This window comes from Propithecus coquereli, unplaced genomic scaffold (assembly GCF_000956105.1).
Source record: "Propithecus coquereli isolate 6110/MARCELLA unplaced genomic scaffold, Pcoq_1.0 Scaffold825, whole genome shotgun sequence".
Classification (NCBI taxonomy): Eukaryota; Metazoa; Chordata; class Mammalia; order Primates; family Indriidae; genus Propithecus; species Propithecus coquereli.
Window position 1 is genome coordinate 606054 of NW_012154452.1, and position 27349 is coordinate 633402.

At 39.4% G+C, this 27349-nt stretch overlaps 1 protein-coding gene and 1 pseudogene across 1 annotated transcript in view; one reads left to right on the forward strand and one right to left on the reverse strand.

The window, feature by feature from the left end:
• The window catches only part of NCOA3 (nuclear receptor coactivator 3), a 136510-nt gene that overhangs the window by 104357 nt on the left and 4804 nt on the right, over nucleotides 1-27349 (forward strand). The window contains exons 7-19 of the mRNA XM_012663714.1: nucleotides 2135-2309; nucleotides 2829-3017; nucleotides 3177-3278; nucleotides 7866-8006; nucleotides 8917-9064; nucleotides 10202-10593; nucleotides 10769-11637; nucleotides 13378-13513; nucleotides 14512-14709; nucleotides 16417-16680; nucleotides 16778-16904; nucleotides 18243-18414; nucleotides 26577-26873. Of these exons, the coding sequence (XP_012519168.1) occupies nucleotides 2135-2309; nucleotides 2829-3017; nucleotides 3177-3278; nucleotides 7866-8006; nucleotides 8917-9064; nucleotides 10202-10593; nucleotides 10769-11637; nucleotides 13378-13513; nucleotides 14512-14709; nucleotides 16417-16680; nucleotides 16778-16904; nucleotides 18243-18414; nucleotides 26577-26873 (3210 nt within the window). The remainder of the gene's footprint in view (nucleotides 1-2134; nucleotides 2310-2828; nucleotides 3018-3176; nucleotides 3279-7865; nucleotides 8007-8916; nucleotides 9065-10201; nucleotides 10594-10768; nucleotides 11638-13377; nucleotides 13514-14511; nucleotides 14710-16416; nucleotides 16681-16777; nucleotides 16905-18242; nucleotides 18415-26576; nucleotides 26874-27349) is intronic.
• On the reverse strand, nucleotides 15223-16122 carry LOC105825814 (annotated as a pseudogene).

Consider the following 27349-nt stretch of genomic DNA (forward strand, 5'->3'; position numbering starts at 1 on the left):
CTCATAATAAATTATAGTTGTAAACTGAGAAGGGGCATAAAGAAGCAGGAGAGGAAAGGTAACCTACAATTTCACAAAGGAGACCAAATATTTCAGAGGTAGTAATATTTAGGTACAGTTGGTTCTTCGTATATGTGGGTTCTACACCACAGATTCAGCCATCCTTGGATTGAAAATATTTGGGGGTCGAAGAAATAATAAAAAATACCAATAGGACAATAAAAAAAACAGTATAGCAACTGTTTACATAGCATTTACATTGTATTAGGTATTATAAGTAATCTGGAGGCCATTTAAAGTATATGGGAGGGCATGTGTAGGCTATATGCAAATATACCGTTTTATATAAGGGACTTGAGCACCCTTGGATTTTGGTATCCACAGAAAGTCCTGAAACCAATCCTGCACAGATACTGAGGAGTGACTGTATATTTTAGCTCAGACTTTTTGTGCATTTTTGCATGATTAGTCAGATGACATACTATAGTTTTACCTTTTCCAGGAATTTTTAAGGCTTAAAAACATGCATTGTATTTGTAAGTAGGTATCTTAAATAGCACTTATAGAATGTTTCTCTTACTTCAAAGCAGGAGCTGAAGCCCTTCATAAAGTTCACTTGCCAATTTGTTTTTGTTTCAGTTAGTTTGTTCTACCTGCTTTTAGCTGATCGGTTTTAAATTCCTCTTTGCAAATTCTCATTAAGGTTAGCGGTTCCTGTAGCTTGACTTCGCATCAAATGGAGAAGTGGGAAGAGCTAAGAATGATCGATTGATCTATCTATCTTCCTTCCTTCCTTCCTTCCTCCCTCCCCTCCCCTCCTCTCCCCTTCCTTCTTTTTTTTTTTTTTTTTTTTGAGATAGGGCGTCACTTTGTTGCCTGGGCTAGAGTGCACTGGTGTCATGATAGCTCACTGCAATGTCAGACTCTTGGGTTCGAATGGTCTACTTGCCCCAGACTCCTGAGTAGCTGGGAGTACAGGGCCACCACACCTGGCTAATTTTTCTGTTTTTTTTCTAGAGAGTAGAGAGGAGGGTCTCACTCTTACTCAGGCTGGTCTTGAACTCGTGGCCTAAAGCAATCCTCCCACCTCAGCCTCCCAGAGTGCTAGGATTACAGGAGTGAGCCACTGTGCCAGGCCGATTTTCTTATTTTTAAAAGTGCCTTTGAAGATATAATTCTTAAAAAAAATTAGGTTAGACATTAATTCAGATTTTATGTTGACCATATTTGTCTTTTTTATCCCCAAACTGTTTTTTTAATTTTTTTATAAGCCCTATAGAAATGGTACTAATGTTGATAGAAGCAGTGGCGTAGCAGCTTATAGTTTGCAGTAATTGTTAAATCAACAGTAGTTTTTAAAAATTCTGCTTACTACTAAGGCTGCTGCTGTCTTAGTCTGCTAAGCGTATCATAACAAAATACCACAGACTGGGTAGCTTAAACAACAGAAATTTATTTCTTTTTTCTTTCTTTCTTTCTTTTTTTTGAGACAGAATCTCACTTTGTTGCCCGGGCTAGAGTGCTGTGGCTTCAGCCTAGCTCACAGCAACCTCAAACTTCTGGGCTCAAGCAATCCTACTGCCTCAGCCTCCCAAGTAGCTGGGACTATAGGCATGCGCCACCATGCCCCGCTAATTTTTTCTATATATATATTTTTAGTTGTCCAGATAATTTCTTTCTATTTTTAGTAGAGATGGGATCTTGCTGTTGCTCAGGCTGGTCTCGAACTCCTGACCTTGAACAATCCACCTGCCTTGGACTCCCAGAGTGCTAGGATTACAGGCGTGAGCCACTGCGCCTGGCCAGAAATTTATTTCTTATAGTTTTGGAGGCTGGCAGTCCAACATCAAGGGATTGGTAGAATTGGTTTCTCCTGGTCTCTCCTTGGCTTGTCTCTGTCTTCACGTAGCCTTTTCTCTGGTATCTCTTTTTCTCTTCCTTTATGGGGATACCAGTTAATATGGATTAGAGCCCCACCCTTATGACCTCATTTATCCTTAATTATTAACACTTCCTTGAAGGCCCTATCTCCAAATCCAGTCACATTGAGGGTTAGGGCTTCTGCTTAAGAATGTGGGTGGATTGGGTGGGATACAGTTCTGTTAACAGCCTGTATTAACATATTCCATTTTAGGCTTTGGATGGTTTCCTGTTTGTGGTGAATCGAGATGGGAACATTGTGTTTGTATCAGAAAATGTCACACAATACCTGCAATATAAGCAGGAGGACCTGGTTAACACAAGTGTCTACAATATCTTGCATGAAGAAGACAGAAAGGATTTTCTTAAAAACTTACCGAAATCTACAGGTAGGCTCTTAATGCGGATTTTAAAATTGTTAGACAATTTTTTTCCTTGAATATATTTATTAGAAAATGGAATGCACCTTTTAGGAAGCCAGGTGATCAAACTGGTATAGAAAGGTGTGTGGTTAATAGCAAATTTTCAGCCTTTTTGGTACAATAAGGGGCCCATTCATTGTCTGTGGTGACCGTATCTTGCTCTGTAAACCTGTATCTTGCTCTTACTTTATAATCCTATTTTTCTCTCCTCACTAAACCTTGTTTTGTGCTAAAAAAAAAAAAAAAGGGCAAAATTTTCAAATTTGGCCTCAGTGAATTCAAACTTTGGTGTACACTTCATAAGGCTAAAATATACAGTGAATTACAAACTATATGATGGGATTTCTGCTGAAATTATTCACATATTTTCTATATTGCCACTCTGAAATGGTAGTGTAGACATTACTGTGGAAAACATGTGGGATGAGGAAATGATGCTTGAATTCTTGATGATGGTCATAGACTGAGGAGCTTTGTTTTCCAAAGTTAATGGAGTTTCCTGGACAAATGAGACCCAGAGACAAAAAAGCCATACGTTTAATTGCCGTATGTTGATGAAAACACCACATGATATGCTGGAAGACATTAACACCAGTCCTGAAATGCGCCAGAGATACGAAACAATGCAGTGCTTTGCCTTGTCTCAGCCACGAGCTATGATGGAGGAAGGGGAAGGTAAGAGCAGTCACGTGTTTGTGATGTTTATTAAACCAATAGCAGCCGAACTTCCATTGTTACAACTCTTCTTACGGAATTCTATGTCCTTCCTCACCTATTGAAGAGACATATCCAAAAGTCAAGTATAATTCTTATCTGATTAAATTTTTATTGTAGATTTGCAATCCTGTATGATCTGTGTGGCACGCCGCATTACTACAGGTGAAAGAGCATTTCCATCAAATCCTGAGAGCTTTATTACTAGACACGATCTTTCAGGTAAAAACTGTGTGTTGTGTGTGTGTTTTCATTTTGGAAATTTTTGTAAGAGTTAACTGTTTTCACAGTCTGTGCTGTTACATAAGTACCTACACCTACTGTAGTGAATGCTTTACACATATTATTTCTCATATACCTCTAAAAGAATTTCACTAAAACCTCTGGCAGTTTGAGTTGGGTATGTTTGGCACTTAAAATTCCCTAAATAAATTAAAAAATAAAATGTAGAGTCGCCTGGCTTTCTCTCCAAATACCATTTTGCATCAGAATTTGTTATTTTAGTTCTAACTTCAAATCCATTTGTCATAAAGAAACACATTTTCAAAAATACAAGTAGTTCCGTGAGTATCACTGGGAATAATTCTTTACACTAATGTGAGTTTCAATCTTGGTCTGTCATTTTTTGACCATGGGAATAAAGAGTTAAAGACATTGGAGTTGATAAGGCACATTGATGGAATTAAATGTGGTGGTAATATTATTTATATTTACCTTCAGGGCTACTCTTGTCATCTAACCCTAAATGGTGATGTCAAGGATTTGTCATATATGCTGTATCTCAGAGATGAGAAAACAGAGATTGGGTTATTGTCCAAGATCATGGCTAGTAAGAGAATTTGCATCTAATTTTAAAAAGCCTGTACTGGCTGGGCGTGGTGGCTCATGCCTGTAATCCCAGCACTTTGGGAGGCTGAGACAGGAGGATCCCTTGAGACCAAGAGTTTGAGACCAGCCTGGGCGATTGAGACCCCATGTCTACCAAAAAAAAATTGTGCTCTTTGCTTTGTATAGCACTAGAATTTTTACTCACAATGTGGACCCTCAATAAGCGATTTGATAAAAATGAAATAGGTTTAAATAAACATAAAACATACCTATTATAGGTATGTGTATGATATATGTAATATGTATATATAATATACACATAGTATCTTATTGTGAAAATTATCTGTTTTCACCAACCATTTTATGCCAATCTCAGTCACCTGTTTTGAAGCTGAGATTAATTTTCACAGATGAAAAATAGCAAAAACCTATTTGACAATTCAATCTATTTACACCGATGGATATTACTTTATACTAGAAATTTTTCTCTGTATTTTTTCACTTTCAGATAAACATGGTGACAGCAATTTTTATGTGTTATGTTATCCTTTTGGAGTGTGTCTTTCTTTGCACCTGTTAAGATTTGGCAGTTTTAATTTTCTCCTAAATAACAGTAATATTTGTTATTGAAAATACAAAATAAAACATCTTTAAGCAGTTTAGCAAGTAGCATCTTTAGAAATTATCTCTTTAGTATTTTCCCTTATTATATTAAGAAAAGCAATGTATGTTTATTATAAAAGTTAGAAATTATCAAGCAAGAAAAATCAAATGCTTTTGTCTGGTTAACATCGCTTTAGACTGAGATTTGGCTTACCAGAGTTACATTTGTTGCCTTTCACTTGCTGTCCTTTATTTTATGGGAGGTTTGTTGCACTCAGTCCTTTCTTAGTGTCTGGAGAGATTTTATCCTCTGTCCTTGATATGTTTCATTCAACATACTTTTTCTGAATGTCTGTTTTGTGTTTGTCATGTGGCTCAGGGCTAAGCTCAGGAGAGGCAGTTGAGGACAGATCTTCCCTATTTTTGGCACCAGTACACAGGTGTTTACTCTTTCTGGAATGTATTTGTCCCTTCTTCTCCCCAGTCATTTTTTAAATTTACTAGTAAGATTTTTGTCACTATTAAAAGTCTGAATTTAAACAGATTTTTGGGCTGGTGGCTTATCTCCATCAGCTCATTCAACATGAGTGCCTTTTTCATCCCCAGTAGCTTTTCTAGAACTACTTTTCACTGTGAAGCTCCATGAGTTTTCCCAATTCAAACTTGGTTTTCCTCAATATTTTTACTTTTCTAATGAACATATCATGGAGAGGATAAATAGATCAACAAGCATTCTTTTTAAAATGTCTTTCCTAATCTGTCTGGTGTCAGTTTATTGACATTTCTTTCAAGTCATTTGTCTGTACCTCTTGGGTTCTGATTTCCGTCTTTGGGATTTAGCAGACCTGTTGGTGCTGAGCATAAGAGGTTGCCTGGATTGGAGTATTGCACTTTTTAGTAAAATCTACACAGAACAGACAAAACAGATAACTATTGGTAGTTTTGATGTCAACATGAGCTTCATAGTCTGCCATTTTTGACCTTGGAGCACATTTTTGTCCCAGGCAAATTCCGTGCCATGGAAGTTGGTCACACAGTTTTTGCCCTGGACATTCTCAAAAAATAATTTGAATTTTCTAAATCCAATGTCATCATTCTACAGATTAGCAGGGTTCACTTCAAAAACAATTCTTGAGGCTATCAGATGCAGTTTTGGTTATTTGAGCTCTTTTGACCAGTATGTTTTCAGTTGAACATAGCTTTACATCATACCAGTCTTTTTTAGAAAATGGATTAACCACTTTCTTCTTAGCTCCCTTTCTGCCAGTTTTTATAAGGCACTTGTGCTTGCTAACCACCCTGGTGCTGCTCAGAGTGAAAAAGACTTAACCAGTTTTTAAGTACCATTACCTTCATGCAACCTTCTTTAATTTCATAGCATTTTGGAGTACGTATATTTGGTGTCTCCAATGTCTGTCTTTTTTTTTTTTGGAAACAGGGTCTTGCTCTGTTGCCTAGGTAGAGTGCAGCAGTGTCACCATAGCTCACTGCAACCTCAAACTCAGGCTTGAGTGATCCTCCCACCTTAGCCTCTCGAGTAGCTGGGGCTACAGGTGCTCACTACCACACCTGGGTAATTTTTTAAGCTTTTTGTAGAGATGGTGTCTTCTGTGTTGCTCAGGCTGATCTAGAACCCCTGGCCTCAAGTGATCCTCCCACCTCAACCTCCCAGAGTGCTGGGATTACAGGTGTGAGCCACCATGCCTGGCCTTCAGCTTATTTAATATTAAGCAAAAGTAGTCAGAAACTTCCAGAATTATGGAAATGAGTATTTGGTTAACCTTCCCAGTTTAGGTTTTAAGTGTACAAAAGTGCGATCACCTTTCAGATGCAAAAAATTATCGCTGCTAGCTGTTTAGGCAAGTATTTTTTCTTGCTTCATAATTGCAGGGACAGAATAACTTCAGATGAACAATTTTACTCCTGTATTTTATTTTTTCCCTTAAATAGAAATGAGCTTAAGGTTATCTGGGCATGTTATATTCTGCATGTTCAGAAACTAAAATGAGTTGTGTCATACAGTCATATTCTGTACTGCATCTGGGAAAGCACTGTTTCTCTATACTCACATACCACTTCTGACACCAGATGTGTGGGTTTTTTTCTATACTGCCCAGTTCTCTCACATCAACTGGGTGCCCAACAATTTCAGTTCTGATACTATCTACCTGGAGTTAGCATCAGGTCCTACAAGTTTAAGGGCTGAATCCCGTAAGATTGCCTGCACTTCAGATGCCAGTTGTAAGTCTGGGCCTTCTGTGCTTCTGATTGACTGACCATAAATCAGGCATGACCCTCCTCAGGTTTGATGATTTGCGGGAGTGACTCAAGAAATCAGGGAACGCTTTACTCATGTGTACTGGTTTATTATGGAAGATACAACTTGGGAACAGCCAGGTGGAAGGTGTATAGGGCAAGGTATTGGAGGATGGGAATGGGGCTTGGAATTTCTGTGCCCTTTCTGGGCTTGCAGCCCTCTTAGCACCTCAGTGTGTTCACCAACTTGGAAGCTCATCAACGCTCTTGTTCGAGAGTTTTTATAGAGTTTAATCTCCAGTCGCCTCCCCCACCCCCCCCATCAGGGAGTGGGGATGAAAGTTCCAATCAGTCCTTTAATCACTTGGTCTTTATGGTGATCAGCCCCATCCTGATGTGACCTAGGAGCCCCACCCTAAGTAACCTCATTAGCATAAACAGGTGTTTTCATAAAGGAAAGGGATTGTTTGTGAATAACTAAAAGATACTTTTTTACTCAGGAATTTCTGAGGGTTTTAGGTGGGAACTCTGTGCCAGGAACCTGGACAAAGACCAAATATGTTGTTATACCCCACAGCAGAACTTTTATTTTATTTTTTTGAGACATAGTCTCACTCTGTTGCCCTGGCTAGAGTGAGTGCCGTGGCGTTAGCCTAGCTCACAGCAACCTCAAACTCCTGGGCTTAAGCAATCCTTCTGCCTCAGCCTCCCGAGTAGCTGGGACTACAGGCATGCACCACCATGCCCGGCTAATTTTTTCTATATATTTTTAGTTGTCCAGATCATTTCTTTCTATTTTTAGTAGAGACGGGGTCTCTCTCTTGCTCAGGCTGGTCTCGAACTCCTGAGCTCAAATGATCCACCCGCCTCGGCCTCCCAGAGTGCTAGGATTATAGGCATGAGTCACCACGCCCGGCCTCAGAACTTTTAAATGTAAGAGCATCCTGCCAGCACTGTGTCCTTAAGGAGAAAAGTTCTGGATATAGTAGAAATTTGGATTAGAGAAGGTGGAGCAAAGATTTAGTATCTTTTATTTTGTTTTTCAGTGCTAAGCCATGTGTAGGCAGCCAATAAATACTTGTGGGCTAGTTTTAAATTTTTATTTTATTTTCTGTTTAATAGGAAAGGTTGTCAATATAGATACAAATTCACTGAGATCATCCATGAGGCCTGGCTTTGAAGATATAATCCGAAGGTGTATTCAAAGATTTTTTAGTCTTAATGATGGGCAGTCATGGTCCCAGAAACGTCACTATCAAGAAGGTAAAGAATTTTGGGGTTTATTTTTTAATTTTTTAGAGATGAGGGTCTTGCTATGTTGCCCAGGTTGGACTCAAATTCCTGGGCTTAAGTAGCCCTACCCCCTCCGCCTCCCATGGAGCTAGAACTATGGGCATGTACCATTGTGCCTGGCTTTGGGGTTGATTCTTGATCTTGTTTGTGTTTGTGTTTGATATGCTATAAAGCAGTGGTCCCCAACCTTTTTGGCACCAGGAACCAGCTTCATGGAAGACAGTTTTTCCACTGAATGGTAGGCTTTGGAGGCGGGCAGGGGGTGGATTCGGCATGATTCAAGTGCATTACATTTATTGTGCAGTCAAACCTCTCTGCTAATGATAATCTGTATTTGCAGCCACTCCCCAGTGCTAGTATCACCACCTGAGATCATCAGGCATTAGATTCTCTTAAGGAGTACGCAACCTAGATCCCTTGCATGCGTTGTTTACAGTAGAGTTTGGAGTTCCTGTGAGAATCTAATGCCTCCGCTGATCTGAGAGGAGGCAGAGCTCAGGCAGTGATGCGAGTGATGGGGCGTGGCTGTAAATACAGATGAAGCTATACTGGCTGCTCACCTCGTGCTGTGTGGCCCAGTTCCTAACAGGCCATGGATCAGTATCAGTCTATGGCCCAGGAGTTGGGGACTACAGCTATGAAACACTAACTATACACACAACTATAGTTGTTTTGTTGGTGCGGGGTAGTAGAATAATTTCTGAGCATTCTTATTTTAGCCTGTTTATAATTTTGGTGCAGGCTAGTCTTTATTAAAAGTTGTACTTGAAGTTGTACTTGAAGTCTTTATTAAAAAGTTGTACTTTCTTTCCTCTCCTTCCCTAATATGTATTTGTTTTGCCGATTGTAGTTACTAGTAATGGGATATTTTCCTCAACAGCTTATATCCATGGCCATGCAGAAACCCCATTGTATCGATTCTCGTTGGCTGATGGAACTATAGTGACTGCACAAACAAAAAGCAAACTCTTCCGAAATCCCGTAACAAATGATCGTCATGGCTTTGTCTCAACTCACTTTCTTCAGAGGTAATGATAGATTACTGTATAGTCTCATATTAAATGTAACAGTGTTCTCAAAATGCTTTACTGTTAAAATAAAAAAGAGAAAAATGAAAAAAAAAATGGTTACATAAACAAGGCCCTTGAAAAGAGGGGAGGAGAAATGAAGAAAAAAATCAGGGAGGTAGATGGCTAGATTCTGATGTGTTTTCTTTAAGGTTTTTTTTTTTATGGAACGGAGTATTTATTATATAATTACTTGATGGGAAAGCTGGGAGATGGGAGGGCTAGTGGATAAAAGGACATATAAAATCTGATTATCTCTGTTAGCTTTTATTTCTAATGATGCATTGTTATAGGGACTGAATTTAAGATGTGAAGGTACATTTTAAAGGATGGTGGCTGGGTGCATTGGTTCACACCTGTAATTCCGGCAATTTGGGAGACTGAGGTGGGAGGATCACTTGAGGCCAGGACTTTGAGACTAGCCTAGGCAACATAGCCATCTCTAAAATAAATAAATAAATAAATAAATAAATAAATAAATAAATAAATAAATAAATAAATAAATAAATTATTAGCCAGGAATGGTGGTGGCACACCTGTAGTCCCAGCTACTTGGGAGGCTGAGGCAGGAGGTTAACTTGAACCCAGGAGTTCGAGGATGCAGTGAGCTATGATCATACTGCTGCACTCCGGCCTTGGTGACAGACCTAGACCCTATCTCTTTTTCAAAAACAAAAAAACAAGTTAGTAGTGGTGTTGGTAATTATAAATAGGAAACCCATGAAGGATATTCACCCATTAATTATTTTGCGTAATTTGCAGATACCTCCAGGTTAATCCCTAGATAGTGGCAGCTCTAGTAAAGTTCGGCTAGGATTCCATTTAGCATAGTTGATGATCCCTCACTCTGCCGTAGTGGTATTACTCATTCAGTTTCTGTGGCTTATTAAAAAAAAATGTTGTTAGGTTAATAATCGGTCAATATCTAGATTGGAATTATCACTAGGTATTGGAATGGCACCTAAGAAGTTAAGTTTCTAGGTAATTACTTTTATCTTTTTTTTCTTTTTTTTTTTTTTTTAATCTGTGATTCAGGGCTATAATGCACGCCTATAATTTTTAAGTAAAAGTTTCATGTTTTGTTTTTTTTTTTTGCAGAGAACAAAATGGGTATAGACCAAACCCAAATCCTGTTGGACAAGGCATTAGACCTCCTGCAGCTGGATGCAGTAATTCAGTAGGTGGCATGAGCATGTCGCCAAACCAAGGCTTACAGATGCTAAGCAACAGGGCCTATGGCATGGCAGATCCCAGCACCACAGGGCAGATGAGTGGAACTAGATATGGGGGCTCCAGTAACATAGCTTCACTGACTCCTGGGCCAGGCATGCAGTCACCACCTTCCTACCAGAACAACAGCTATGGGCTCAGCATGAGTAGTCCCCCACATGGGAGTCCTGGTCTTGGCTCCAACCAGCAGAATATCATGATTTCTCCTCGTAATCGAGGGAGTCCAAAGATGGCTTCACATCAGTTTTCTCCTGTTGCAGGTATTTATATTGGCATTTCCTTTTCTTTTTTTTTTCAAGTAATTCTTTTCTTTCCATACCACTGTAATTCTTTTGAAGTTTATTTGTTTTATAATAGAAACTTTGGAGAATTAAGTGTTGTTTTGTTACGGTGTCTGGTAGTCTAATTCTTTTCCTAACTTTTCCCCAAATCTAGGTGTGCACTCTCCCATGGGATCCTCTGGTAATACTGGGAGCCACAACTTTTCCAGCAGCTCTCTCAGTGCTCTGCAAGCCATCAGTGAGGGCGTGGGGACTTCTCTTTTATCTACTCTGTCATCACCAGGCCCCAAATTGGATAACTCTCCCAATATGAATATAACCCAACCAAGTAAAGTAACCAGTCAGGATTCTAAGAGTTCCCCAGGCTTGTATTGTGACCAAAATCCAGTGGAGAGTTCAATGTGTCAGTCAAATAGCAGAGATCACCTCAGTGACAAAGAAAGTAAGGAGAGCAGTGTCGAAGGGTCAGAGAATCAGAGAGGTCCTTTGGAAAGCAAAGGTCATAAAAAATTACTACAGTTACTTACCTGTTCTTCTGATGACCGGGGTCATTCCTCCTTGACCAATTCCCCACTGGATTCAAGTTGTAAAGACTCTTCCATTAGTGTCACCAGCCCCTCTGGAGTCTCCTCTTCGACATCTGGAGGAGTGTCCTCCACATCCAATGTGCATGGGTCACTGTTGCAAGAGAAGCACCGGATTTTGCACAAGTTGCTGCAGAATGGGAATTCGCCAGCTGAAGTAGCCAAGATTACTGCAGAAGCCACCGGGAAAGACACTAGCAGTACAGCTTCTTGTGGGGAAGGAAATGTCAAGCAGGAGCAACTAAGTCCTAAGAAGAAGGAGAATAATGCACTTCTTAGATATCTACTGGACAGGGATGATCCTAGTGATACACTTCCTAAAGAACTACAGCCCCAAGTGGAAGGAATGGATAATAAAATGAGTCAGTGTAGCAGCTCCACCATTCCTAGCTCAAGTCAAGAGAAAGACCCTAAAATTAAGACAGAAACAAGTGAAGAGGTAATTTGTTTTCTGTATATTCCATCATAGTCATCGTGTTTTATCATTTTGTTTCTGTGTTAGATGTGTTATATGCAAATTCTTTTGGTTTTCTTTTAATACACAAATTCTTCATCATTTTAGGCTTATTTAATGAAAGTTTTAAGTCTTGAGCTTTTGATTTCTTAAAATTCTTTTGGGTATCAGTAAAGTATATTATGATGCAGTTTAGAAATATCAGATATGTGTGTTTTAAAATGTGACTGCAACTCTTTAGTAACAATGTGAAATTTTGTTCATGGAAGTATTTATTGTTAGAATAAGTAGATTGGGTCGTTAAGGATATGGTAGAAGTGATCAGGAAAAACACTTGTATTAAGCAACATAATTTTGATTTTTACCTAAAAAATCAAGTTTCATGTATGAGATGACATCGTATATAAGTATTGCCCAAACTCTGCTTGAGAAACACTATTCTAGGAGATGTTAACGTGCACCTGAGCAAATGAAAGGCTTGGAGAAGTCTTGAAGTTATAATAGAATGTGGGCTTAACTTTGTTTAACCTCGTATTTGGCAAATTTTTTTTTGTTTTTGAGACAGAGTTTCACTCTGTTGCCCTGGGTAAAGTACAGTGGTGTCGTCATAGCTAACTGCAACCTCAAACTCTCAGGCTCAAGCAATCCTGCCTCAGCCTCCCAAGCAGCTGGGACTATAGGCGTGTGCCATGACACCTGGCTAATTTTTCTATTTTTAGTAGAGACAGGGTCTCGCTCTTGCTCAGGCTGGTCTCAAACTCCTGAGCTCAAGCAATCCTCCTGTCTTGGCCTCCCAGAATGCTAGGATTACAGGCATAACACACTGCCCCCGGCCTGGCAAAATTTTTTGACCAAAGCTCCCACCCCTGCTTTTTATTTTTGAGAGAGAGTCTCGCTCTGTCACCCCAGCTCGGGTGCACTGGTGTGATCATGAGTTCACTGCAACTTAAACTCCTGGGCTCAAGTGATCCTTCTGCCTCAGCCTCCCAAGTAATTGGGACTACTGGTGTGTGCCACCATACCTGGCTAATTTTTTCTATTTTTAGTAGAGACGGTGTCTTGCTCTTGCTCAGGCTGGTCTGGAACTCCTGAGCTCAAGCAATCCTCCCACCTCGGCCTCCTAGAGTGCTAGGATTACAGGTGTGAGTCACTGTGCCCTGCCCCAAAAGCCCTTTTTAGAGCGTGCCCATGGATATCTTGTTGAATGTCAGCTTGTCATTTATATTATTTTTTTTTAAATTTTAATATTTTAAAAAATTTCCGTATGCATGTCGTACAGGCCTGAGAGCCTCTTACATCCTTGTCAAGCGGAGTGCTAATCTCCTCTCCTTTCATACAACACATCACTTATATTATTAATCACACTTGTTTTCAGAAGGTTTGCGTACATGCAGACATCTGTCAGCTAATGATTAGTGCACTGCTAGTGAGTGATGCTAGCTCAACCATATCCTATAGTTTGAGAATTAAATGTCTAGTGTAAATAAAAAAATGACCCTTTGAAAGGATTAAATCTGGTGATTTATTCTCAGTAGTTTAAACTGTTCTTACTTTTAAGGAGGAAGATTAGGGGTGGGAATCATAATAAACCAGCTTTTAAGTTGGGCATTATCATTTCAGGTAATTATTGTTTTTTACTATTACCCATTTCATATATTTTCTTACGAATATGCTTATACCTGTCTAATTATATACACAGGTTAAGCTTTAAAATTTTATTTTTAGGGATCTGGAGACTTGGATAATCTAGATGCTATTCTTGGTGATCTGACTAGTTCTGACTTTTACAATAATTCCATATCCACAAATGGTAGTCATCTGGGGACCAAGCAACAAATATTTCAAGGAGGTAATTCGCTGGGTAAGAAAGAACTAGCTTTTGTTCTTGCTGCCTTTGAAACTTTTCTTCACACTGGTATGCACTTTTACCCTAAGACCAGATATGAATAGCTTTTGCAACTTCAGAACATATACTCTGCCTCTCACTTTCCTATACTAATTTATAATGTATTAAAAAACTTTTTGGACATTTTTCTGTTTTTTAAAAATTATTTAAAAATTTCCCTATTGTAACTAATATGCCAGTAATCGTGGCACTTATAAGCAAATGTTCATCTTTGATTATTCCAGATGAGTAGTAAGTACTAGGGTGTATATTTTCTCAGCCACAAAGAATTGGATTAACGAGCAAACAAAGCTGTAGACTAAAACCTGTCCTTTGTGCTTATGTAATCTCCTCAGTGAATCATGAGAATTTTCTTCTTTTTACTCTCTCTTTTTGCTGTGCGTTTACTCATTCATCAGTTTTACAAGGGTATGTTGTGTGTATCAGTTGAAAAGGAGCAATTCACAATTATCCAAAATGGTGGTTATTCATTTTCAGTGGCACTATTTCCTAAATAAAGTGAAATAGATAGTCAGGTAAATCAAGTAGATTGGAAAAAGAAAAGAAAAAAGGTCAGGAAGAGATTTTACATTTCATTTCTTGTTTGATTAGAAAGCAACTTATCTGGTTATATTTATTATAAAATTATAATAAACATACTTAATATGTACACATATGGAAGAACTTCCAGGAGTTTGAAACACTGGTAAATTTTTCAGTATTAAGTGAAGCAGAATATTAATGACCATATCAGGCTGCAGAAGAGTACCTAATACATTAGCCAATACTGAGATTGTTGTTTCTACTTTATTTGGAATATGAGGCTTTTTTTTTTTTTTTTTTTTTGGCTTAGTGTTTATTTTGTAAAGAAAGAAAGATATTCTTGGGTGGGGAGGGGTGGTGTTTATGTCTTGTACTTGATTATGTGTTGAATCATCAGGAGATATTTATGTATTATGCTTCTGTGTTTTCAGCAGGTTTGAGAAGTCCACAGTCTGTGCAGTCCATTCGTCCTCCATATAACCGAGCAGTGTCTCTAGATAGCCCTGTTTCTGTTGGCTCCAGTCCTCCAGTGAAGAATATTAGTGCTTTCCCCATGTTACCAAAGCAACCCATGTTGGGTGGGAATCCAAGAATGATGGATAGTCAGGAAAATTATGGCTCCAATATGGGTATGTTATTGCTAATTAGTATTTATGATAATTTCTTTTGGGAAAAACAAATTTCAAATACTTAAAGCCATTTAAGTAATTGCAAGTAAGTAATAAGTTCTTGAATAACATTAATATGATATTTTTTCCATGAGTATCCTTCATTTATTTTATCCTTTCTTATGTAAACACTTTTTTTCTTTTTGGCTTGAAGAGAAGTATTATTTAGGAGATAGAAGAAGGCAAATAAATACAGCCTCTGAAGGGAATTGTTTTAGTTATTAACTAAAAAGTAAAGTTACACAACTATATTCAAGGACATAAGATAAAGCATTACTTTAAAACCAGAATGACTGAACAATTAGGTGAAAAAACCTCAGGTGAAATAGGAAAGGGAAATGGATTTAAGAATAATTTGAATTGCAGCAGTGATCCTTCAGTCCTAGATGCTTCTGCTCTCTGAATATCTTGAATCACATTATTTTCTTCTTTAATCTGTCTTCACTGGAATCTCACAGGAGCACTCTCACAGCACTAGATAATAGTTGCCTTTTTGTTAGGATTCAAAACTTCAATTCAGTAGCCATCAGGATCTTGAGTATATGCCAGGACTTTCATTTTTCCATCATCAGGTTTCTTCACAAATTTGACTCCCAGTTCTTTAGATCTTTTACAAGCACCGTGTACATCAGGAACAGCAATTCCAGTGTGACCAAATCCTCGAGGGTCTGAGTTGCCACTGTGGTAACTCTGGGTCTCATCATCTTCAGTGTTCCAATTGTATGTCAGCTCAAGTGTAGCTTTTCTGGAGAATACCTATGGTACTTTTTCTTTTTTCTTTTTTTTTTTTGAGACAGAGTCTCACTGTGTTGCCCGGGTTAGAGTGCCGTGGCGTCATCCTAGCTCACAGCAACCTCAAACTCCTGGGCTCAAGCGATCCTTTTGCCTCAGCCTCCCGAGTAGCTGGGACTACAGGCATGTGCCACCATGCCCGGCTAATTTTTTCTATGTATTTTTAGTTGTCCAATTAATTTCTTTCTAATTTTAGTAGAGGCGGGGTCTCACTCTTGCTCAGGCTGGTCTCGAACTCCTGAGCTCAAACAATCCCCCCGCCTCGGCCTCCCAGAGACCTAGGATTACAGGCATGAGCCACCGCGCCCGGCCTACTTTTTCATCTTTATGTTTGGGGATGTCATTTTTATCCTCATAAGCCAAGAAATAGGGTGAAAATTTCATAGTAGGAAAATCTAACTTTTGGAGTAGCATCATTCCAAGAACTCTAGTATGAAAATCCAGTGACTTACTAGGATTCTTAATTCATAGCATGGTCTGCTGCAATAGAAAATCTTTGGTGTTGGGGTCCACGTTGGAGCAGCAATTGAGGGCGGCCTCGTCTGTGAGGCCGCTGGATGTGGACTGTGGTTCTGCCATTGCAGCACTGCTGTATCATGGGTGACGGGACCCAGGGACAGACCAGTCAGCCACACACTCAGCCCGGCCGCTGTCTATAAACTCTTAAAGAGTTTTTTGGTCTAAGATATTTTCTAACCTGTAATGAATATGTGGTAATAGGGGCCTTTTGAAACCATCTCCACAGTTGGTCAGCGCTATTGTTAGGTTGACAAAGTGCTCTTTTGTCCTGGCTGATGTTATGTATAAAGGCTGTACCTATATAAGAAGGATTTCATTATAATATGGAAAAGGCCTAATCATGTCTACCTGTTTTAGGTGGACCAAATAGAAATGTGACTTTGACTCAGACTCCTTCCACAGAAGACTGGGGCTTACCAAACTCGAAGGCCAGCAGAATGGAACCTATGAATTCAAACTCCATGGGAAGACCAGGAGGAGATTATAATGCTTCTTTACCCAGACCTGCAGTGGGTGGCTCTATGCCTTCCTTGCCTCTTCGGTCTAATAGCATACCAGGCGCGAGACCAATGTTGCAGCAGCAGCAGCAGCAGCAGCAGCAGCAGCAGCTGCTTCAAATGAGTAAGTGTCCCCTTCATAAAAATGCAGATATGTGTTTCAGAGTAACTTTTTGCTGTTGGCTTATTTGAAAATTTATGTTTTCTTTTTGCTCCCCCAGGGCATGGTGAGATTCCCATGGGAATGGGGGTCAATCCCTATGGCCAAGCAGCAGCATCTAACCAACCAGGTTCCTGGCCAGATGGCTTGTTGTCTATGGAACAAGGTCCTCACGGGACTCAAAATAGGTAGGGCTGTATCTTGTGACTCTGTAGAAAATCTTAGCTTTGGGTTATCTAGAAAAGAGTTGGAGCACAAGAACAAACCTGAAAGAGAATGAGAAAACTTCCCTGTAATTGAGTTACTTGGTTACCATCTGGTTATTTCTTGGATAATGTGTGTGAAAATGAGGCCGAGGCAGCAAGCAGTGGTATTCACAGGAGAGGGAGGAGATAGAACTCTGTTGTTCAGCTATCAGGACCACTCAGTGGTCAAACCTCTGAGAGCCTATCTGTGAGATGATTGGTTCTCGTAATGTTAATTTCATGAAAAGGGGGATAGATTAGCACCAGTTTGACAAAATAAGTATGTGTTTCAGTGGTTTTATAAATGTTGGTCAGAGGGTAAGCCTCAGTTTTCGAGAAAATTTATTTTAAAGGTTTGGATAATTCTTTTCTAAAGTTATTTAAAACATTTCAGTGATGATGGTGAAAGTGAACTATAGCACCTTTAAAAATTTTTGTAAAAGAAAAATTGTGGATTAAGTCTGTATTTCATTTTTATTTAGCTTAGTAACTTATTTGCATGCAAGAGGCCACTGTCATTGTCAAATCTAACCCAAATTCTACAATAAATTATGCAAAGAAAAAATAAACCAATCTATTGAATAGACAGTGATGTAACTACATGAGTTATTAACTCGAATGCTTCTCTACTCAGTAGAGAACAAACAATTGCAGGTCCACAGAACTTTTCTGATGCAGGATATAAATGTCTAACTTCATGCCCTTTTATGTGTTGGAGAATTGTGGCAACTTGCTGTGGGTGTGTGTGGGGTTTGTATTATATTACACTTGCCAATGTGAGCTCTGTGGGCCAAGTAAACAAAAAGTGATTTTGGCATTTCTCAAGACTCAAATCATTGATAACTCAACATTTCTATCCTTTCTCCTTCTCTTTTTTTTTTTCTCCTTTTCTTTTGATTTCCCCAGTTTTCAAGTAATATAACTACTACTCATGCACGTTCTTGTCTTGAAAAGAATACCCTTTCTCATCCTTTCCATCCCTCTTCCCAAAATCTCTGCTATCCCCCAAATGCCTGAGATTTGACAGTTAAATTTTGGTGGTGGGATTGAGGGTGTCAGCTATATATATTATGGTCTACGATGGCCTGGTGAAGCTTTAAAATTGTGTACCTTAAATATAAATTGATGCCTTTCATTCTTTTCTACTACTCAGTTTATTGTTTGTACTTGTAGTATGTGAGTTATGGTTCTTTAAAAATACTATTCATAGTTTCTGTGATCTAGTATTGTTTTTTAAAAGAGAGAAAGCGCCATTGAAATTTATTTCAAGTCTCTTTCTAGGCCCATTCTTAGGAATTCCCTGGACGATCTTGTTGGGCCACCTTCTAACCTGGAAGGCCAGAGTGATGAAAGAGCATTATTGGACCAGCTGCACACTCTTCTGAGCAATACAGATGCTACAGGCCTGGAAGAAATTGACAGAGCTTTGGGCATCCCCGAACTTGTAAATCAGGTAGGTTGTGTTAACCTGGAAGTAGGAGAATGTATATTTGCATGTGCTTATGTGTGCATGTGTGTATGCACATTCCTCAAGCCATGTGTAAGAATGCCTGTATGTGTGTCTTTCCTGGTACTTGTATTATATATATCCCTACATTCACGGATACTACTATTAAGTTTAGAGAATATACTTAGGATTGTGGTATTATTTCCAGCAACCTACTGTTTAATACAGATGTTCAAATTTTAGGCAACTATAGAAATGATTCAGTGAAACTACTATACTCTTTATAAAATGCTACTTTTTATTTATGTTAGTTAAGAGTTCTCATTTTTTTTTTGAGACAGAGTCTGGCTCTGTTGCCCAGGTTAGAGTGCCGTGGTATCAGCCTAGCTCACAGCAACCTCAAACTCCTGGGCTCAAGCGATCCTCCTGCCTCAGCCTCCCAAGTGGCTGGGCTACAGGCATGTGCCACCATGCCTGGCTAATTTTTTCTATATATATTTTTAGTTGTCCAATTAATTTCTTTGTATTTTTAGTAGAGACGGGGTCTCGCTCTTGCTGAGGCTGGTTTCGAACTCCTGAGCTCGAACAATCCGCCCGCCTTGGCCTCCCAGAGAGCTAGGATTACAGGCGTGAGCCACCGTGCCTGGCTAAGAGTTCTCGTTTTTATAACTCTTTCTCTACTACTTAGCCAACCAGTGTGTACTCTGAGAAGGCAAGTTTTTTTGTTAAACAAAACTCATTTACTGTGGTGAATCTGAACATCCTAGTATCATCATCTCCTGTTCCTATCTCATACCCAGCCTTATGAAAATATTCCATTCACAAATCTGTATTTTTGAAACACATTTTGTAGTGGCTGTTTTTATTTAAAGAGTTTTTAGGGGGCACTGTATAGGTCTGTGCATTCAACAATAAGTAGATCATCAGGGGCTTCTCAGTCTTTGTTGGGGAGATGACAGGTACATAAGGAATTACACTACAGTGTGGCAAACACTGTCACAGAAGTTTTTAAAGGGCGAATGGGAAACACTAAGCAGTCCTTGTGTACACCTTCAAGGGTGCCAGTGACATATGACTCTGGCACTGAGGAGCTATTTATAACTCTGGGTGTGTGTGTGAGGGACCAGAAAGCTTGAACTGCCTTTTAAAATTTTAGTTTAAGCTGGAAATCGCTTGCTTTGTCTCGATGATAAAATACTTGTCATTATTTAAAATTTTGACAATTGCAAGAAGTACATAAAAAAGTTTAAAATTTTCTGTAATACTGGCAGTCATTCTTTACTTTTTGGTTTATATCATTATGTATTGCTTAATAATGGGGATATGTTGTGAGAAATATGTCATTAGGTGGTTTTTGTCATTGCGTGAACTTTACAGAGTGCCTAGATGATACAGCCTAGTATATGCGTAGGCTATAAGGTATAGCCTGTTGCTCCTAGACTGCAAACTGTACAGCATGTTACTATATTGAATACTATAGGCAATTATAATACAGTGATAGGTATTTGTGTCTCTAAACATATCTAAATGTAGAACTAAGGTACAGTAAAAATAATGTGTTATAATCCTGTGGAACCACCATCATATATGTGGTTCGTCGTTGACTGAAATGTCGTCATGTAGTGCATGACTAATGTTTTTACATTTAAAAAAGGTGTATGTGCAGGCTGGGTGCAGTGACTCATGCCTGTAATCCAAGCAGTTTGGGAGGCCCAGGCGGGAGGATCAGTTGAAGCCAGGAATGTAAGTAGCCTGCGCAATATAGCGAGATTCCATTTCTACAAAAACTAGAAAATTAGCCGGGCATGGTGGCATATACCTGTAGTCCCAGCTACTTGGGAGTTCTGAGGTGGGAGGATGGCTTGAGCCCAGGAGTTTGAGGTTGTATTGAGTTAAATGATGACACCTCTGCACTCTAGCCAGGGCAGCAGAACAAGACCCTGTCTTCAAAAAAAAAAGTTTATGTGCAAATATTTGACTGTATATTTTTTTTAAAGTGGTAATAAACTCTAAAACACTCTTGTAACCAGTTTTAGTTTATGAAAGTCATCACTGTCAGTCATCTTTATATGTTTAATAAATACATCTTTAATTTTAATGGCCAAATATTATTATATGGAACACAATGTATTTTAACCGGTCCTTTACTGATGAAAATATAAATTGTTCTGCAATATTTATTATTACTATTATTATTATTGTTATTATTTTTTGAGACAGAGTCTTGTTCTGTTGCCTGGGCTAGAGTGTCATGGCGTCAGCTTGGCTCACAGCAACCTCTAACTCCTAGGCTCGAGTAATTCTCCTGCCTCAGCCTCCCTAATAGCTGGGACTACAGGTGCCCACCACCATGCCCAGCTAATTTTTTCTATTTTTAGTAGAGACAGGGTCTCATTCTTGCTCAGACTGGTCTTGAACTCCTGAGCTCAAGTGATCCTCCCGCCTTGGCCTCCCAGAGTGCTAGGATTATAGGAGTTAGCCACCACACCCTGCCAATATTTTTTATTACTAACAATTCTGTTAATTACTCATGTCTCATTCACTTATTCTTTTTCCTTAGATATTAATATAATGCAAAGAAAGGATTAGTGGGTTAGAGTGTGTGGATATTTTAAAGATTTTGCTACTTATTTTCAGGTGGTTTTCCTGAAAAACTACACTAGCTACTTTTCCACAAGAGTATGATATTCCTCATACCTGCACCAGTACTGAGTTGGTGTGGCTCAAATCAATGAAAGAACACACACAGTATGAATGAGCAAGTGATTAAACAAATACTGAGCATGATTATTTTTCAAAATCTTAGTCTAATCGGCAAAGAAAATCTAAAAAGTTTTAGATTATATTTCTTTTATTTGCAAGACTGAACAACTTTTATGCTTATTGGCCATCTATGTGCATTTTTATAGTTTTCTGATGGGTTTTTATTGTTGATTTGCAAAAGTACTTTATGTATATTTGGTTATCGATTTTGTTTATTCCTTAATTCAACAAATATTTGTCTTCTATATGCCAATCAGTTTTCTGTTAGAAGCTGAGGGAGAATAGTGAGCAAATTAGTTCCTTCTCCCAAATCTCACATCCCTCTGGGCAAGGCAAAGGCCAGACAGGGAACCACTCAGAAGTCGGTATGGTATAATAGGTGCTATGAGGAAAGGCATGTGGTACTCTGAGACTGTATCTGACAGGGCAACCTTTTCTTTAGGTGGCAGTGATGGTGGGGTGTTGGTTATCAAAATTCTTCTCTAAAAACGTCATGTTTGGGTTGCAATTCCAAGGACGACTATTAACTTGTCTAATATATTGCAAATAGTTTTTTTTCCCAGTTTTCTTTTTGATGGGGCTTGTTTTTAGTTTTGTTCTTTAGTTATAAAAGTTTATGTTTTCAAATCCAGGATGATGAGATAAAGAATAACCGGCGACTTACTTGAATGGTCAAGAAAGCTCTTTTTGGGAGAGATGACACCAAAAGGATGAAAAGGAACTAGCTATGCAAAGAGCTAGGGAAGAATGTTCCAGAAGAGCTACAGCAAACTCAAAAGTCCTTAGGTAGTAAAGAACTTAGGGGTTCAAGGAAATAACCGAAAGTCATTGAGAGCAGAGGGAGAGTGATACAAAATGATGGCAGAGAGGTAAGTGGAGGCTAGGATCCACAAAGCCATCTTAAGGAGTCTAGAATTTCCCTGTTATATTAGGAAGCCATGGAAGAACTTTAGGAATTTAGTAATGAGACTGCTTTCCTGTTTTGTTATAATTAACTGTTATTTTTAGCAAAGTAATCATGTTTGTAACTTAAAATGATACAGAAGTATCTTTATTGAAGAACCACAATCACTTGTCCCACGCCGAGGTAGTGAAACTCAACTTTTTTTTTTGAGACAGAGTCTCACTGTGTTGCCCAGGCTAGAGTGCCGTGGCGTCATCCTCGCTCACAGCAACCTCAAACTCCTGGGCTCAAGCGATCCTCCTGCCTCAGCCTCCCGAGTAGCTGGGACTACAGGCATGCACCACCATACCCGGCTAATTTTTTCTGTATATTTTTAGTTGGCCGATTAATTTATTTTCTATTTTTAGTAGAGACGGGGTCTTGCTCTTGCTCAGGCTGGTTTCGAACTCCTGAGCTCAAACAATCCGCCCGCCTCGGCCTCCCAGAGTGCTAGGATTACAGGCGTGAGCCACTGCGCCCGGCCTACTCTTTGTTTTGCTGAAGCACAAGTTCTATTAACTTCTCTATCTCCACTGCATGAGATATAATGTTTTGGTCCTTGTGTGTCTGAAAATATCTTTATTCCACCCTCCTGCGTGTCTGGCTTCTGTATTAAATTCTAGGTTGAAATAATTTCCTCTTAGAATTTTAAGAGATTTCTTCTGCCATCTAGTCTTGCTATTGAGTCATATTTTGTTTTGATTTCTGTTCTGCACATGAACTATTTATTCTCTTTGGAATTATTTAGGAACTTTTTACCTCTGAAATTTTATGATGCTATATCTTGCTGTGGGTGTTATTTCATTCATTCTGCTGTGTACTAGATGCATAGATATTCCCTTTGGTTTGGAGGCATTTTTGGGTAAAATTTCTTTAATAATTTTATCTCTGCCATTTTTTCCCTGACCTTTCTTTTTGGGCTTTCTGTCAACATGTTGGGCGTAATGTTGATTCTGTATTTCGTCTGGGTCCCTTTCATGTTGGAAGCTTTTATCAAGTATCTGGTGATCCTTGACTGTTTTTATATATAAAGAATGATACATTAAAAAGCTGATTTCAAGCTCTGCAGGTGTGAGCAGGATCAGTTGTCTTTACTGTGGGTGATTATGTGCGGAGCTGCTTATTTCGGGACTCTCCCAAAACCCCCCTCCCACCCTCCTAGATCTGTATACTTTTTTCCTGGGGAAGGGGCCTCCAAAAGATGGCCTGGCAATCTTTTATGACCTGGTTACATTTTGGGAGCTGGGCTGGAGAGGTAAGTGGATGATCACATAGTGTAGGATATAAAATTATAAAATATAAAGTTTTATTAGAAATTATAAATATGTAAACTATAAAATTTCTCATTTCTAGCCTCTGCCTCATTCCTCTCCTCTCCTTTGCTTGGTGTCCCTGAATCGAGGCCCTTTGGGGGGTTAGGTGGAAGGTATAGCCATTTAAGGGGTCAGGGAGCAAGCAGTGAGGTGGTTGACCCCCTGCTCTATACTCAGACTCCTTAACTTATCAATCCTCTGTTTCAGCACTGTACCTTGATCCTCTACCAGCCCCATGGAAACTCTGATTAGTTCTGTGGGATACATTTGCTCACTTTTCATATGTATTTTTCCTTTGCAGGCACATAGGTCTAAATTTCTCTGCTCTGTTGAGTTGGTTCCTACTCCATTCACTTTCTATCTTCCAAATATTTACTGAAATATTTGATCTTGTTCCTTTCCTTATTTTTATTGTTTTGTGGATAAATACACCCTTTTAAATTCTTTATTGGCATTTTAGTAGGGTAGCAAATGAATGGAGGTAAACATGCATGATAATCTGCCATATTTCACTTAAAGGTATGATTTGCTGTATCAAAAGATATCTTCTGCTAGGTGTGGTGGTGCGCACCTGTAGTCCCAGCTACTGGGGAGGCTGAGGTGGGAGGATTACTTGAGCCAAGAGTTTGAGGTTGCTATGCTATGATCATGCCACTGCACTCCAGCCTGGGTGACAGAGCAAGACCTTGTCTCTTAAAAAAACTATCTCCAGTTGCTATCTGAAGGAGGGAGTTGGTATGATGGGACAAAGTAGAAGCACAGATGTCAGTTATGACAAGAGTCCAGTAGATGTCATGGAAAGAAAGGAAAGGATACACAGCATGCCCTGGAAGAAAAACTGACAGGACTGGTAGACCGTGTGTTTGCCTGTGTTTGTGCACACAAGTGTGCATGTGCTTGGAAAGGAAGAATGTGAAGAATCAAGATTGCTGGCTTTTACTTCTGGGGTGATGAATGGTGTTGCCATGTATAGTCATCCCTGAGTATCCACCCTTTTTTCTCCAGAATATTTTTGATCCCCGGTTGATTGAATCCATGGATGCAGAACCCATGGGTACGGAGAGCGGACTGCATTGTGACATAGGGCAGGTTGGAGAACAAGCCTTTTTGGGGGGAAGGGCTGTTGGCAATCTCAGCTTCTGTTTTCTGCATGTTAAGTTTGCGATCCCTGAGACATCCAGGTAAAGATGTTGAGTAGGCATTTCCATAAGCAAAATTAAGAGTTCAGAGATATTGGGCTGCAGACAAAAATTTGATAGTTATGACCAGTGGATGAGAGCACCTAAATAGCAAGAGAGTGTATGTGTGTGTATATGTGTGTGTATAAAAGAAAGTGTATATATACAGAGAGATTAAAAATCAAAGTACCAAGCACCATGGAAATTAAATACTGGTGAGAGAAGGAAAAACAGAGCAACTGTTGAGTCATTTTCATAAAATAATTTTTTCCCAAATTACACGACCTCAGATTTACCTTACATAATACCATGTTCATTTCCTTGTCTTTAGACTATTAAAAACTACCTTCTCATCCTAGCACTCTGGGAGGCTGAGGTGAGAGGATTGCTTGAGCTCAGGAGTGTGAGGTTGCTGTGAGCTATGATCATGCCACTGCACTCTAGCCCAGGCAACAGAGCGAGACTGTCTCAAAAACAAAAACTACCTTCTCATAAATAATTATCAGGAAATATAGCAATAGGGAAATACTTTATTTCATATATATATGAAGTATGCCTACTTATATATATATAAAAGAATCTGTGTGTGTGTGCGTGTGTGCATAAAAAATGAGAGGCGTCACCTCTTATACTTTCCTGGATTAAACTTAAGCCCATTATCCAAAGTGGGGCACCAAAAGAGCCGAAGAACGGGATCCATTTGTACTCACCATCAGATTGGTACTAACTGATCAACACTAGGTTGATCACATGGCAGAAATACTCTCTAGGGATTAGGGGGATGGGGGGGGCAAATCTATAACTAAAGGACATGGGGAGCACTAAAGGGAGGGAAGGGCATGCCTTTAACCCGCATTTGGGTGAGGCAAAGACATAAAGTGTAACTATAATGTTTGTACCCTCACAAAACCCTGGAATAATAAATAAAAAAAAAGAGAGGTATCAGAAAATACAGTGGGGTGAAGGATGCTTTAAGGTGAGACTTGTCAAGGGTTTTGACTGAGTGCTTGCCATTCCATGCCCACAAGATGGAAAGATAAAGGTGAATGCAGTACCTGATAGGCTGCTCTTGTCTTAGCACGGCAGGCTTTTTCCTCCATCAGAATATTTATTTTTACTTCTTTTTCTGGCTGGGTGCAGTGGCTCATGCTTGGAATCCTGGCACTTTGGAAGAGTGAGGTGGAAGGAACCCTTGAGCGCAGGACTTTGAGGTTGCAGTGAGCTATGATTGTGCCACTTGCACTCCAGGCTGGGTGGCAGAGTGAGATCCTGTCTCCTAAAGAAAAGAAAAAGAATATTAATTTTTACTTCTCTTTCTGTCACCTACTGGATGTTATTTTGCATATATCCTTAGCATGTAGAGAAGTGATGTCTGGCACATAACAAGCTTTAATAAATACTTGTTGAATGAGTGGATTTCCTTTTCTTCCCCTATGTGTGAATAGTGGTGGGTGATGACCTTTAGAGTTTGTTCAGCTGGTGAATACACTCCAGGGGCTGTGAACATTTGTTGCTTTACCCGTCTCTCTACCAAAATCACCTCTTGCTACTTTCAAAAACATTCTTGCACAAATTACATGAGAATTCATTGAACACAGTGATTTTAATTTATACTTGGCTTGGGAGATCCATGTTTATTGGTACAGAAATCTGGTCTAGAACAAGTAATATTTCTCTAGGTATTTAATGCATTATAGATATTTAGCTCCGAAAACATTCTAGTGTCTGTGTGAGAGTCTGCAAAGCTGTAGGACAAGTCGTGAACAGATGGGGTGTAGTCTGTGTTCTCAGGGAACAGAGGACATATAGCATGTGTTCTGATGGAACTTCAGACAATAAGCTTGATTTTGCTTTTGGAATTCTGCAACATTGTTCACATATATTAACTATTTTTAATTTTCATTAGAGCATGTGATTTATGTTGCTTTCACAGATATACTTCACTGTTCATTTACGTGTTTGTTGTTTAAGGGACAGGCTTTGGAGCCCAAACAGGATGCTTTCCAAGGCCAAGAAGCAGCAGTAATGATGGATCAGAAGGCAGCATTATATGGGCAAACCTACCCACCAGCACAGGGGCCTCCAGTGCAAGGAGGCTTTAATCTTCAGGGACAATCACCATCTTTTAACTCTATGATGAATCAGATGAACCAGCAAGGCAATTTTCCTCTTCAAGGAATGCACCCTAGGGCCAACGTCATGAGACCTCGGACAAACACCCCCAAGCAACTTAGAATGCAGCTTCAGCAGAGGCTTCAGGGCCAGCAGGTAACCAGTCTCGTGCTCTGCTTTGGCCCAAAGTGGCCTTTCCTTTAGCCTCTCCTTCCTTAATTTGTTTTCAGACTATGTTCTCAGTGTTCTTACCATTGGCTCTCCATCCCTCGTCAAGCAAAGAAATTCCTTTTGTTTTTACTTTTGTGTTAAGATTTTATTTGTACAGATAGCTCCTTGTTAAGGAGTGGTTGTGCTAGAATTAGACACCTTTCTATAAGAATACGCCATTGTACAAGTTAAAAAGTAAAAAATATCAGAGAGGATTGGTCTTGGTGAAAACATTTTCCTTATGACTTTGTAGTCTTTTTTTTTTTTTTTTTTTTGAGACAGAGTCTTGCTCTGTTGGCTGGGCTAGAGTGTGATGGCATCAGGCTAGCTCACAGCAACCTCAAACTCCTGGGCTCAAGCAATCCTTCTGCCTCAGCCTCCTGAGTAGCTGGGACTACAGGCATGTGCCACCATGCCCGGCT